A 15137-nucleotide genomic window follows, 5' to 3' on the forward strand; every position below is an offset into this window, starting at 1 on the left:
TATTCTGTGCTTGTGTCCTTTCTTCCCTAAATTTTGCACAAGAACAAGCTTAAAGCTCCTTGTCCTGCAGTAACAATTCCATCACCTTTCCAATATGACAGCTATAGACACAGATAAGTAAGTGTAAAAACATTCCACTGATCTAGGTTGTGCAGGCTACTTCGTTTCTATTCTGCTTAAGAAAGCATGTTTGATAGGTGGAATGGAGCATGCCTTTCTTGATTTATAATACCATGGGGCTTGACATGGATGTAAGTTATTCACCATATAGTCTATTTTAGCTGTTTTCCTGGATAAATCTCATGTAACCCAGGTCACTGCTGGTATCAACAGACTGAAGCTAATGTCTGATGCTGTAAGAATCTTGCGACTATGTCTGAGAGAGAAACAACAACAACAACAACAAAAACCCACTGGGATGAAGTAGCCAATACAGGAAGGGAGAGTCAGGGATTGGAAAACGGATGATAGTGAATGGTCTCTAGAAGAAAATAAGAGTTACTTAAACAGTAGTATTTCTGGAGATTTCTGATGTGTCATATTTGTTTTGACACAGGAACAGATGTGTGCTTTGGAGCACAGTGACAGACACCTTGAAAAATCTCCCCAAACAATCTGCATCTGAAAAAGATCCTGCTTTAACCCCTTTAATCCCTGAAGGTGAAAGAATGTTATTAGGGACTCTAATTGGGAGACTGGAGATGAGCTGTGTACTGGAGTTTCCTGTGTCTTGGAGATGGAAATGTCTGTTGCAATGAGATCAAATTATACACTCTAGCTGAGAGTGCTTTGAAACACATCGGGATAATAAAGGCAGGGGAATTAAATGATTATATCCCAAAGGAAAAAAAATTATGAAAATATTCTCATGCAATTGGCCTCTCTAGAGAAAGGAATGCATAATGTGCACCATAAATGTAGTTACTAGAAATATTCTCTTTTTTTCATTAAGAAGTGATGGTGTAGTGTGCCATACAGATGTCAGGTTATAAAGTTATATTTCAAAATACCAGTAGAAGTCTAAAATTGTGCTGTCGTAATTGAGTTTCCTTCTGATGTTTCACTGTTTCTTTAACAAGCAATAGGAAGTATAATAACATTCCAATAGTTTCAGCCTTAAATCTGCTTTTTCCCTAGTAGAGATCTAGCATTAATTTAGCCAAAGTGCCAGAAAAAAATGGAACAGGAAATTAACTTTTCTGCAGCTGTAAAGAAACTTATTGACCTTCACAAAGCTTCAGTGAGAAAGTTTACTTTCATCTGGAGCAGTGTGTTTCCTACTGGAGACATTCAGGAGACAGAAGTGATTTCCAATGAGTTTCCCTTCATTCTTTCACTTATTAGAACTTCAAGAACTATTTTTTAAACACACTGAAACTCCTCACTGTACAGGGTAAACCTATTTTTCCAAGTTTTTGTTTTGAACTACATTGGCTATTTAAAGCAGATAAATTTGGAACAAAAATACATTTGTTTGTGGAGGAGTGAATAAAAATAATGGCAAAGGAAGTATGTTTTCTATGTTTCTTGCAAAGGATGTTAAAAGAATACTTCCTTTGCTTTAAAGAAATTTTATTTGTTGGAGAGATATAAAGTGCACATGTGAAATGTGTTCTTTCGCATGCATAAACTGGTGCAACTAGAATGATCTCCTATTATAGCACAAACTAATAGCATTTCATAAGAAGACTTCTTTTCTGCAATAAAAATGGGAGTATGTTACAAGTCCCAAAGATGTATACATGATCCTGTGAATATGATTTTAAGGACAATTCTTAGTAAAGTCTAAAAGCATTTGTAATAAGACAACTACTCCCTCTGAAAAGAAATTAAAACAAAAATTCATATAAATTACTGATAAGTGAATTAGGGCACAGATGAAGCTCACACGATTTCTAATATATACCATGTCAAATGAATGGATGAATGGGATCTAGTACATGTTCATGTAGTGAACACAACATAGAATTCCCAGTGGTGGTCATCAACACTGAATTTTTTTGTGCTTTCCATAACTTACCCTCCCCATGTAAGTTTTCTGCCATTTAAGTGATGGACTCATCTAATGCTTTATTGAGAAGACTAAAGTAATCTAGATTAAGTGGTTTTTGTTATACTCTTTAAGAATTAACTCGATCCCCTCCCCCCCTCCCTCCTCTGGCCAGTCACAGAAGAAAGCCAAAAGCTATGGTGCAATACAATCTCTCCTTTAATGAAAGGATTAAGAGTTTAGGAATTTAAAAATCTGATATCAGTGTTAGATAACAAGTGTTTATATTCTGGTATTCCTGCATATTGACATTGCCTGCCAAGTTTTGATTTAGGAACATGAAGTTGGCCATAATACTTAAGCATTTGAGAATGAATGGGGAGCTCTAGAACTAATCTTTTGAGGAATTTTTGTCAATGTGATAGAGCAGCTTCTGGCAATGGAAGCAGGAGCAAGCAAGGCTGGGAGGGACTTTTAGAGGGGAAGAGAAAGAAGGGGTCATAGAACTCAGTCCAGCTGGAAAAAACATTACCAAAGGTCATCTCCAAGGAGAGCTAAAGTTGTATATTGGTAGTGGCTAACAAACTAAAAAGACTAGATAAGGAGGCTGTATGGTGAACAGCTATGCGTGTCTTTAGAATAACCAAGAACACAGAATGAGTAGCAAGACATACCTAGGTGCCCCAGCAAACTTGGCTAATTCCTCTTATATGGAGCGTAGTGATTGGAATATTTAATACACTTTCCCCCATTATTCTTAACATTTTGATTCCTGAATAAGACTTTTTCTGTAGGTTTGCAGTGTGCCTGTGTCCTGTAATTTGGCAGTCAACAAGAACTAGAGTTGACCTCGATAGCCTTGAGATGCCTAGAGTATGGTTACTATCCATCTTTAACCACCTGGAGTTCTAGGGAAAATCCAGTTGGACTGATGGGTATAGAGATTTGAATGCCAAGACAGAAGTGAGAGATGTAATCCATATGGGGATTGATTCCATTAAAAAGGTAAAGTGAGCCGAGAAACCTATCCTTCTCTCCCAGGGAGTATAAAAGTGGCGGCTGGATAGACAGGGGATAGTGAATCTCTTAATCCCCAACTCAGTGCCTGAATTCTACCTTATATCCGGCAGGTGTTTCCTTCGGCTGGCCTCTGCCCAGGGTAGAACATTTGTGCTCTGATGCCAGAAAGTGATTCCAGGACAGCAGCCACATATTCTCCCTTGATGACCCACTGCAGAGATGACATGAGAGAGGACAGTAGTGCTGGAAGGACAGTTGGGGTCAGGAGCAGGAAGGCTGATGGGAAGCTGAGTAGCAAGCTCTGTAGTTGAGAACGTGAAAGGAAGAGAAGGAATATTCAGTGAGGAACTCAGGAATTGAATAGGCAAATACTCTGGGAAGGTGCCAAGACTAGACAATGGTGACCACACATTCTTAGTCATAAACAGGAAGTATGTTTGATAATTTTGAGGTTTAAAAAAATAATTGGCCTTTTTTTTCCATCAAGAGGTTCTTTAATCTTGTAACCTCTTCAGGAGATGCTTGTTTAATAAGGCCTATCTTTGTAAGAGACTATATATTCTTAGAGGCTCTTACGTAAACAGTTTGAGTCTTTTTTTGATTCTTGCATGAGTCTGACCTGCAAAATGAGAGGTGATGGTGCTTCTTTGTAGATGAGGAAAGTGTAATACATCCCTTAGTGCTTATAGAGTATTATTTAATAATGAATGGAGAATAACATAGAGAGGGAGACTTGAAATTCAGATAACCTTGGGGTGTTTCTGGAAACGCCTCCAACTCAGATTGAAAGTGTCTGGCATCTATGAAAATGATGGGCCCATTGCATGCCTGCTTAGGTATTGAGATTAGTGTGCTAATGGCCCTGATGCTCTTTCTTTCCTGTTACATTCTCTTTGTATAGACTTACTATTTTAAGGCTGAATTGCTGAATTGACTCATTGTTTAGGCCATCAGTGGGCAGATACTTGCTATTATTTTTATATGATTCAAAGGAACAAGGTCTCTCCTTGTGCTCGGTTATTTCATAAGAGCAGATTGTCAGTCCCATATTTCTTTCATGATGGATGATGCTCTGTAACCAGGACTGGCACTGGGGTAGGCAGGAAAATCAAAGGGGAGAGTCAGCTGGAGTAAGTAGGTCTCTGAATGTGACCGGGGGCTTCTGGTGGCAAAGACAGTGACTTCTTCCTCCTGTTAAGCTGTACATGAGTCTGTGGGGTAGACAGGGGCAGGGAAGGGACAAGCATGTAGCCGAGAAAGAGCAAGGCAGAAGGAAGGAGGAGAAACTAGAAAGAGACACTAAGGAACGGTTTTCGTTTGTTCCAAAATAGAGTAGCTTCAAAAGTGAAGAAGACAAAAACAAAAAACCAAAAACCTAAGCATGCTCTTCTGTTCCGTCTCCTTCATCCAGGTTCCCTTAGCCTTAAAAAAAAATATGTATCTTGAACGAAGCTATCAGGGAGACAATCTCCCAGCTATTCTTGTGTTTATATCATCTCAGCTGGGTCTTTGTTATGTCTGGAAAGTTACAGTAAATAGTAAACTGATGGTCCCCAGCTGTGCGTCGTGGGTGGTATTCCAAGGCAAAAAGTCTTGAGCTAGTGGGAGGAAAAGCCTGGAGAAGAGGTTGAAAAACATGCTTTCTATGAGTTTAAACATAGCTAAAAAAGAGAGAACAAGGGCAACTGGGGAGAAACAGAGAAGAGAGGGGACAAATCCCTTCTTATTGGTAGAAGAGGAGGGCCATCTGAATGAGAATGGACACGGAGAAGCCACCAGCCACAGCTGGACCGGGAAAGGCCCACGCAGGGGCTCCAGGAAAATTTTCTGTTACTGTTTTCTTGTTTTGTTTTGTTTTGTTTTTTTAAATTTCTCTTAGACTTTAAGATCTATGCTGTGTGTGAGGGTTAGCTTGCTTCTCATCTTTCTAAGGTGAGCAGCTCATGGACACAACTACATTTGCTGGGGTTCACAAGTTTGCTCACTTCCCTCTTCCCTGCTATGCTATGACTTTTAGTAAAAGGAATCAAAGTTGGGCCTACCAGTAAAGACTAACATAAACATACTCAACTTTTATATTCTTGATTAGCCACTAAAGTTACCTTTTCTACTAGCTACAAAATAATAATAATAATAATAGTAAAAAAAATATCATGCTGGGTGCCAGTGGCTCTTGCCCATAATTCTAGCTACTCAAGAGGCTAAGATCTGAGGATCACAGTTTGAAGCCAGCACAGGCAGCAAAGTCTTTGAGACACTTATCTCCAGTTAATCACCAGAAAACAGGAAATGGTGCTGTGGCTCAAAGTGGTAGAGCACTAGCCTTGAGTGGAAAAAGCTCAGGGACTGTGCCCAGGCCCTGAGTTCAAGCCTCATGAATGACAAAACAATAATATCATTGCCAGTTTTTTCTTATTGCATGCCTGACTATATTTGTCACTCAAAATAAAAACAAACAACAACAACAAAGCCCATGGTGTTGACTTCCAGGACCACATGATTTAATTTCTGTTTCCATCTTTTTCTTTCTCTCTCTTTTTTTTGTTTCTTCCTTCTTTCCTCCTTCTTTCCTTCCTTCTTTCTGGCCCATCTCTCTCTTTCTGTAAACAACATTCACATTACAGAAAAGCAATGGCACTATGCCATCCAAAAGATCTCCTTCTTAAGTCATTCTTTAACAGATCATAATCAATATCACCATAAAAAGTTACATGATTTAATCAATTGTTCATTGCTTCTCCTGCTGAGCAGCAATTCAGGGAGGACTGGAGCTTGGATCAGATCCTTCATTGTTGTATCCCCCCTATTGGATGAGTTACAATATAATAGAGGCAAATTAATGAATAAATGCATGATGAGAGTCAGAAGATGGAGGAAGAAAGAGAAACAGAGGGAGGGAGAAGGAAAGAGAGAGACTAGGGATGTGGAATGAGGTGCTAAAAGGGATTGATATCAGGGATGTAGAGGCAAGGACAGACTTGGGGTGAAAGGCAACTGGGTAGCTGGGAAGGTGGGGACAGTGTGGAACAAGGAGAAGTGGTGGGATTAGCTGTCATTCAGAGAAGGACTGGATTTTTTTCCCTTATGGAAATGTTATTTCTTTTTTCTTTCAATTTTTCCCCCTTTGATTTATCCCCTGTTGCCACTATATTTGATTTTGGTACTCTGTGTCTTGTACATGCGTTTGTCTGATTTGAGGAGTAAGTCTGTGTGTTTCTGTCTAATCTGTTGGCTACCTCTATAAAGGGAGAAGCAGGGTTATATGGAGAAATTGCTGCATAATGGGAAGGTTTGTCTCCATATTGAGAGTATGAGAGAACTGAACAGAGCAGCATAGAGTATGAGAGTCTGGAACCTGCGGTCAAATTGAACTGAACTTTCTCTAACTGGTTACACCAAAGGCAACTCTCTGTATCCCCAACCCAGAAATATAGAACAGGGTCTTCCTCAGGTCTCCAAAATCAGTGCTTTTATAGCATTCTCTACCTCACAATATCCCCACCTTTGCATAATTGTTATAATCCACTGCTCATGTACACTTTCTGTGTTGAACTGTTTGCTCTGTTGAGGGCAGAGATCCATTTGACTTGTTTCCTGGGGTTCCCAGCTCCTCCATGTCTGCTGTTTTGCTTTGAGAATCTGATGCAAGTGCAATGGAACATCGCTGCAATGAATCAGAAGGATGAGACTAAAGTGTGGACCACAGACACTAAGCTGCACGAAAGGAGTCAAGGGCATTGAAGATTAGGGGGGCATGATTAGTGGTATAAATGAGATAGGATAGAAACTAATGAGTATGATCTGGCAATAGATGATTTCATTTCATAACTTTAGAGGAAGGGCTGTGTGGACAATCACAAAGTCCAAGTTGTTACTGGAATGAGCAGTTGAAATGAATTAGAGGAGACAGTTATTGGTGATGAGAGATCATGAAGATTTTGTGGACTGAAATGTAGATGTAAAGCCTCTGTTGAGAATTTTTTAGAGTATTTTTTGCACCCAATAGTAAGCAAAAAAAAAGTAAGAGCATGAGTCTGTTTATAGATAGTGAATTCACATTTTTCCATCTATTCATTTATTCCTTCATGCATGTATGTCCTCTTATTTAGATCCTGGAAGTAGCTGCATGTACATGGACAGAGCACAAAAGTCTAGGCCATTTTGAAACCAAACATAGGAGAGTCAGACTTTTAATGAATAATAAGTAATTAGTCTTGTGAAGGTTGAGAGATCAGTGATGATGGCTTTTGGCAGTGTTGCTTTGAATGGGTATTGCTTTGTCACAGCTCTGTTAGGGATAGTTTTGGTCTTTCTTTTGGTCTGGCTATAAAAGGTCTGACTTAGTCTACGATACTGACGTAGCAGTGTTTAGTGTGGCTTTGGGAAGGTGATTGGAGCATGAGAGAGAGCTTTGATCTCATCAATTGATTACTTAATTGATGAGTTACTAGAAGGTGACAGAATCTTAGGAAGTGGGATTTCGTTGGAGGGAATAGGTCCTTCAGGGCTATATCTTGTCCCCAGTCTGTCTGGGTACTCTTCTCCTCACTGCCCACCACCTCCGAATCTTTGTCATCATGAGATGTGCTGATTAGTTATATTACATATTGTTTCCATCATGAGGTTCTGCCTTACCACAGTTCTAAAAGGAATGGGGGCAAATTATATTGAACAAAATCTTCTAAAACCATGAGTCAAAATAAACTTTTCCTCTTGTTTCCCTTACATATTTGGTACAGCAGCTTAAAGCTAATATAACATTGAATCTTCATTGTTTTTTCTTCTCTGTTATTTCACAGATTATCAGACTTGTCTAACGTTGGACAATGAAAGTTTAAATATCCCCAATATATAGTTTAGGAGTGCCACAGTCAGAAAGTGCTTAGTAACAAACAGTAAGTAGTTGAGGGATATGTTTGGCTAATCTATGATGAGTTTGAATTTGACCAGACTCAATTTAAGACATAAACCAGGACTCACTGATGCTTCATTTAGGTAAGGATCCTCTGAAGAGGCTCTGTTGCATATCCAGAACTGAGTAGGTCCAAAAATGTCTTGCAATTATAAGACAAATATTAATTAAAAAGTGTATGGCATGAATCCTAAAAAACCTCCTTTATTTTATTTCCTGCCTTTACTAAAATAAGTGTACATTTCACCAATGGAGAAAAGAATCTGTATTTTATTCTCATAGTGGAAAAATTAAAGCATAATTCACCAAGATATATCCTGTAATATTTTTTAAATGCCAAAAGTCTGGACCAGGAAGGCAAATTACCTTTTAGTCATCTATGACACACAACTGAAGTCCACTTTGTGATTTGTATTTGAGCATCAAAAGCTATCATAAATATATAGCTACCTCAATAAATCCACCAAAATCCTTTCTGTTGTATGGAAAAAACATATTTTATTTTTCATCCCTATAATACTTTAGTTTTATTTCTTGGTTTTGTGGGCAGGCCATGTGGAGACTTTTGAACACTATTGGTAACTAAAAATATAGTATTTTGATAATGTTATTTTTATTCAATATTTTACTACATGTTAATTATTTTGTTAGAATATTTAACTCTATTATGTCATACTTACTATAAGTCATAAGTATATAGAAACAAATTCCCTGGTACAAATCTTAACCACTTCCTATTGCAAATATTTCATGTGAGTGACAAAAATTGTATGCTTTGATGATAAAATGTATGATTTCATTAATCAAAAATATTTTTTCTTTCTAATGTCAATTGCTGTTCTTGGGTAGGAGAAAACAAAAGTGAACACAACATACTATATATGTATTTCTATTTAGATGACATTCTTATGTAGGGACTCAGGCAATGAACATAATATAAATAATAAAACAGATAAATATTTCTGCATTAAAATATGACTCTTATAGAGGTAAACATATATTGGTTATATGGAAATATATAATTTATTGCAAAAATGTTATTCATGACAAACACTAAACCATGATAGTTGAAAGGCTCATAGAATTTCTAATATAGAGAACTCCAATATAATATTATTACGCAACTTGACTCAGACATTTAGCATCATTTATTGGTATACCGCTGTGCTGTATGTATGTGCAACCTCACAAGGTAAGATTTGTTTCTTCCTCTATACGCATCAGAAAACCTGCCCCAGTAGATGAAGCATGAAGTGACAGAGATACAATTCAAGTCTAGATTTGGAATTCCCAATCCTTCTCTAGTTTTATTCTACATTGCTACATCAAATCTCTCAGTAGATTATTTGTAATATTCTGTTCTCTACTTTATCTAAGGCAATTAGGTTTTCAGATTTTGAAGTTCTCCAAATACAAGTTAAATGTGCAGTTATAAAACACCTTTCACATAGTCTATCAAAGTGGTTTCCGTGAAAGCATATTGCAGCTGGGTGCTGGTGGCTCATGCCTGTAATCCTAGCTACCCAGGAGGCTGAGATCTGAGGATCACGATTCAAAGCCAGCCTGTGCAGGAAAGTCTGTGAGACTCTAATCTCCAATAAACCATTAGAAACCTGGAAGTGGCTCTGTGGCTCAAGTGGTAGAGCGCTAGCCTTGAGCTGAAGAGCTGAGGGACAGCGCCCAGGCCCGGAGTTCAAGTCCCATGACCGACAAAAAAAAAAAAAAAGAAAGAAATAAAGTATATTGCACATCTCTCAAGAAGAGACTTGGGAGATCATAAGCCCCCCTTATTTTTTGAATTGTGGTTCATCTGGGTTGTACAACTCAAGTTAAAGTGCATTGATGGCCAATGGGCAAATTCATTCTTCTACTAAAATATGTCTTCAAAATGCCAGGACCAAATCACAAGCTCTTATTTTCCAAAGCACTGCTATTCACATTTGGTAATCCCTCATTTGCTGGTGTGGTTGACATAATTGTTCACATAGTTTTTATTGCACTTATGCAGTGTGTGCACCTGTCATCAGACCAGCTAAAACTGTTCTTGCCCTTTGGTATTGAGCCATTCTGCTGATACAGTGTGTTATAAATATTACGAGGACAAGAACAGTTTAAATTACAGGATAATACAACATTTTTTTTTTTTACTGACAACCTCATTTCCTATTAATTCTCTATAGTCTGAAGAGGTGACCTACAACTTCAGATCAAGTTACAAAGGTTATTTACAAAACATTGCCAGGAAGTATACTTTATTTAGAAATTGCTTAATAGAAGATAAACTAGTAGAAGTTACAAGCTCTTGCTTAAGTTGATCCTGCTTGGAGACAAAGAGTGGTAATATCTTCTAAAATTAAAAGTAAAGTTGCATTTAAAAATGCAGTCCTCTCCTGTGAAATTCCAGCAGTAACAGAGAAGCCCATCCTGTGATTACGCAAGAACCCAATGTGAGACGGGAAGTGCAGATGCTATGTGATTTGCTTGAGTAACACTGATATATTTGGAAGCATCTGTCTTTCCCTTTCACCTAGACGCCTGTTTGTTTACTTTGGCCTGTAAGGACTACTTGGTTCTCAGAGGATCAACTTATGGTCCCTGTCAAACACTCCTTATAGGTTTATCATTACAATTAATGACACTGGTAGAGAATCCAGTCCCAACTTGCAGGTGAAAATCTTCAGTTTAAATGGTTTCATCCTCAGTATAACATAATATTCATTAACATGGGAAAATACCTAATCAAGCATGCTTTCCTAAAGTACCATGGACAGAAAGTTTGATTAGCTAGTGTGCTAGTCCTTTCTGTTACAGTCATAATACACAAAATAAGTACTTCTTAGCATGTAACGAGCAGGGCTCAACTTAGAAACTTTCCTCAACTCACTCCTCTTTATAATATATTATTATATATAAAAAATACACATACCTGACACTTTCTATGTGTTCAAAGCACTTTGCAAATATTGACTCTCAAGTGTAAGTAATACTCTCATTAGGAAGATATTATCAAAGATGACACAAACAGTGCTGGTGGTGAGGGACAACTCCAATGCTGGTCCTCAAGTTTTGAGTCTTCCTGTACTCAGTAGGCTAAACTCTATACTTTCAAATGGCAAATAGTTAAAATTCGACAAACGATTAGATATAGTTGCTTCCCTCAAAGGATTGGCCTCCAAATCCATTTCTTCTCATTTCCATACTTTCTTTCAAAGATTCTGATAGAACACTACAGTGTGTTAATTTAGTAAATATCTTCTTTTGTTAAGTATGGGATGCATATTGTGCACTGCGACAGACATGACACAGATGTATCAGCATTGCAGGTCTGTGTTTTAAGGAGCTACCTGAGGAAGAAATGCAATATCCTTTCATAAATGCTAATGAAAATACATACTTCAGGAAAAAATATCTGTCAAAAGAGTATTTGAAAGTTTTGGAATGAACTAGAGTTGAACAACACCCATAAGCTGCAATAGGAAGAATTAGAATTATTACACTTAAATAGCTCTTCTTTTCTCACACTTGATGACACATCTGCCTGAGATACATTTGAGTTTTGCTAGATAGTAATTAAGATAGCAATTAAGATAAAGAACTTCATTGTATATCTCCAAAGAGCTCTTAGACTGCCTCTTAGCAATATTCTCTCCTGACCTATTTTAGTAGTAGGAGGAGTTGAACTCAAGGCTCATACTTTCAAGCTGGGCGCCGGTGGCTCATGCCTGTAATCCTAGTTGTTCAGGAGGCTGAGATCTGAGGATCGTGGTTCAAAGCCAGCCCAGGCAGCAAAATCCCTGAGACTCTTATCTCGCATAAACCCTTAGAAAACCAGAAGTGGCGCTGTGGCTCAAGTGGTAGAGCGCTTGCCTTGAGCTGAAGAGCGCGGGGACAGTGCCCAAGCCCAGAGTTCAAACCCCATGACTGACCAAAAAAAAAAAGAAAAGCTCATACTTTCTATATGAGATATATGTGTAGGTGCTTTATCACTTGAGCCGGTTGGCTTTTGTTATATTTTAAATAGTGTCTAAATTTCTAGCTAGGTTGGCTTATGTAGAAATTTATCCGCAATCTTCTCAATCTATGCCTCCTAATTAGCTAGGATTACAAACCACCACACTCAGCTCTATTTATTTATTCTTGACCATGTCATTTCAACATGAAAACCATCCTCTCTGAGTTGTGTCTTCTACCTCATGTAAATAAAATAACTATTAAAGATGATGAAGCTGGAATTCTTTTATAAAAGCACAATAAGGATGACAGTCATTGCTATTAATTTATGTTTTCAGTTACAGTTGAACTCTGTATGTCTTGCGATGTTGTTTTTTTTTTTTTCCCTAAAGAACTCTATACTTATTGGCCTACATTTTTAAAATTTTGTCAGTAACAGAACAATTCAGCTCTTACATATGAGATTGTCTTTGTTTTTTCTTCAGTCTTTCAGTGAATTTGTCTTTCATTTCTAGGAAAAAGTAAAGAATAACTTCTGTAAATGACTCATGATTTTTCATGACTAATGACCTTCAAGAACATGTATGACTTTTTTTCCATCCTGAATTTTTATGTCTTCTTTCTTTTCTTAGATTGAAAAATCAATTGAGGCACACTTTGGCCATGATGGCAGAAGGGCCATCCTCTACAAGCCTCCTTCTTATAGAAAAATGGCGCTGGAGCTATACCAGAAAGTTCTTGCGCAGCATGGCTACACAGTTGTCATCACTGAAGAAAAGCTTGGTGCTGATCCAGAACTGGGGCTGCTAGAACAAGGTCAGAATAATAAGAAGCAATTATCAAAGTCACTTGAAATCTCATGTAAATGATTTCAAGCATAGGCTGCTCTTTCCCTCTAAAACAATTTCACAAAAATAAATTTTTTATAAATGATCAGCTTTCTCATATCATAGGAAAAATGTAGCTTTAAATTTTGTCACAACTTTTCTTTAGCTAGACTTCTTTATTCCTGAAATTATTATTTTTTGTTTATATTTGCGTAGCATTTTGGAGTTGCTCAGTTCATATTTAAGTGCTACATTAAAAATGTTTATGTTTATGAGCCTGAATACATATTCTGCCTAACATCAAACTGCTTCATATTTTAAGGAAATTGCTACTTCATTTGACTGCTGGTAGAATTTGCTGGAAATTGAGAAGCTGGCTTAAATGTAATTCACAGATGGCTCTAAATATAAAAGAAGTAAGGATATTTATTATACATGTCATTATTCCTTGAGTACTTTTATTTCTATCATTTGAAGAGAAAAATAAGAGACAAGTTTTTTAAAAAGTCATTTGAAATTAAAACTGAGTAGATAGTGAGAGATACAGGGACAAAAACAATGGCAGCAAATGTTTCTTGAAGAGCTAGCTATGGGATAGATGCCATGCTGAAATCTGTACCCATGACTTTATGTAACACTTACTCTAGCCCACTGAGTGATTAAGAAATACCAATCCTGTCCAGATTTCAGAAGAAGAAACTGAAACTTTAAAAGCTGAAGTCAACTATTATGTATCTGCTGCTGGGGAAGAGGGGAAGACTCATGTCCCAATTTCTTTTCTGTGTTCTTCCTCTTTTTCCCTTTGTGGTTCTTGGCTCTCCCGTTATCCTGCACAAAGCTGTCATCATAGATTCTACAATGATATACAGAAGACTTTTCCTCAGTATCTGGAGGGAATTGAGTCTAGGAATCCCTGTAGGTTTTTACCAAAGTCCACAGGTATTCTCATCTGATGTATAAAATAGCATAGTATCCTATATTCCCTACATATTTTAAGTACAATACCTACAATTAATTTAATAAAGTACAATACCTACAACTACAATTCCTAATTTAATGCAAATACTATAGGATAGATTCATGTTGTGTTATTTATGGAATAAAGGACAAAAAAGTCTGCATTGATACAGTATTTGAAAAATATTTTCAATCTCTGGTTGAACCTGTGGATATAGAAGCAGTTGATATAAAGGGCTGACTGTGTGTTTATTTTTCTACTTATTAAAAGGGAAAGGAACATATTTTGAATGAACTGCTGATCTTTAAGATCATTTCCTTAGGGAGAGAGTAGTCAAACCCTGGTGGCAAATTCTTTTCTTTTCTTTTCTTTCTTTTCTTTTCTTTTCTTTTTTTCTTTTCTTTTCTTTCTTTTTTTTTTTTTGTTGTTGTTAATGGGGCTTGAACTCTGGGCTTGGGCACTATCCCTGTGCTCTTCAGCTCAAGGCCACAGCGCCACTTCTGGTTTTCTAGTGGTTTGTTAGAGATAAGAGTCTCATGGACTTTCCTGCCTAGGCTGGCTTTGAACCGTGATCCTCAGATCTCAGCCTCCTGAGTAGCTCAGATTACAGGCGTGAGCCACCTGTGCCAGGCTGCAAATTATTTTCATGTTATAACTTTGTCATAGTTATGATGCTGCTTTTTTAGTTAGGTGACTCTTGATGGCTTATGCTGGTGGAAGAGTTAGAATAGTGTTTCTGAGAAGGCCTGGAGAAGGGTGGTCTGCTTTGTCAGAAAGTCCTTTTCTACCAAAGTTTTGAAGGATTAGAATCCCAAAGTATATATTTGGAGGAGAAGGAAGAATGTCAATCTGCACAGAGTATGGATCCTGAGGACACGCAGGCTTCTGAATATTATATACTGGGTCCGTCCCTTCAGGAGTAGAATGAAAGCACTGATATTCTAGAATCAAATGAGAAACATAGAAAGGAATATGTAAGCTCTGGAATACCAATGAGAGTTGAAAACACACTCTGCAAACATCACGCCTTTGTGTGAATTGGTTCCAATATTAAGAGGGTAAATCTGAAGCTTTTGAATATCTATGAAAAGTATTATATAAAACCCATTCATTACCATAGCTATTGGTTTAGAGAAAAGTTATAAATTGTTTAGTGGGCTATCCTCTCACTAGAGATTTACTCCCGCCAATGAGTGGGGTGATGGATTGTTTTACTGCCGCATGCTGCCATGTGAGGGTGTTCTGTCTGAGCAAGTAGCCTTGATGACATGCTACCATGTCTAACATTCCTGCTGTCTCTGGCCTTCTCCCAGCTGCCCCTGAGTTGCTGTAGATATATAATGTGAGCTGTGTCTGCATTTCAACATCAATTCACTCTCCATTTTCAATTTTCTCCAGCTGTAACACAGATGGATTACATCTCCTCTCCCCCTTGAAATCTTTGGGTCAGTTAGAAAAAAAGGAAGAAAGAGCATAGAG

At 37.6% G+C, this 15137-nt stretch overlaps 1 protein-coding gene across 4 annotated transcripts in view; it reads left to right on the forward strand.

Annotated features, from left to right (window-relative positions):
- Nucleotides 1-15137, forward strand: part of Cped1 (cadherin like and PC-esterase domain containing 1) — a 241967-nt gene that overhangs the window by 12967 nt on the left and 213863 nt on the right. For all 4 annotated transcript variants that reach the window (XM_069996639.1, XM_069996640.1, XM_069996636.1 and 1 more), the window contains exon 3: nt 12506-12689. In XM_069996639.1, the coding sequence (XP_069852740.1) occupies nt 12506-12689 (184 nt within the window). The remainder of the gene's footprint in view (nt 1-12505; nt 12690-15137) is intronic.

This window comes from Dipodomys merriami, unplaced genomic scaffold, assembly GCF_024711535.1.
Source record: "Dipodomys merriami isolate MVZ:Mamm:240054 unplaced genomic scaffold, mDipMer1.0.p SCAF_5, whole genome shotgun sequence".
NCBI classification, from domain to species: Eukaryota; Metazoa; Chordata; class Mammalia; order Rodentia; family Heteromyidae; genus Dipodomys; species Dipodomys merriami.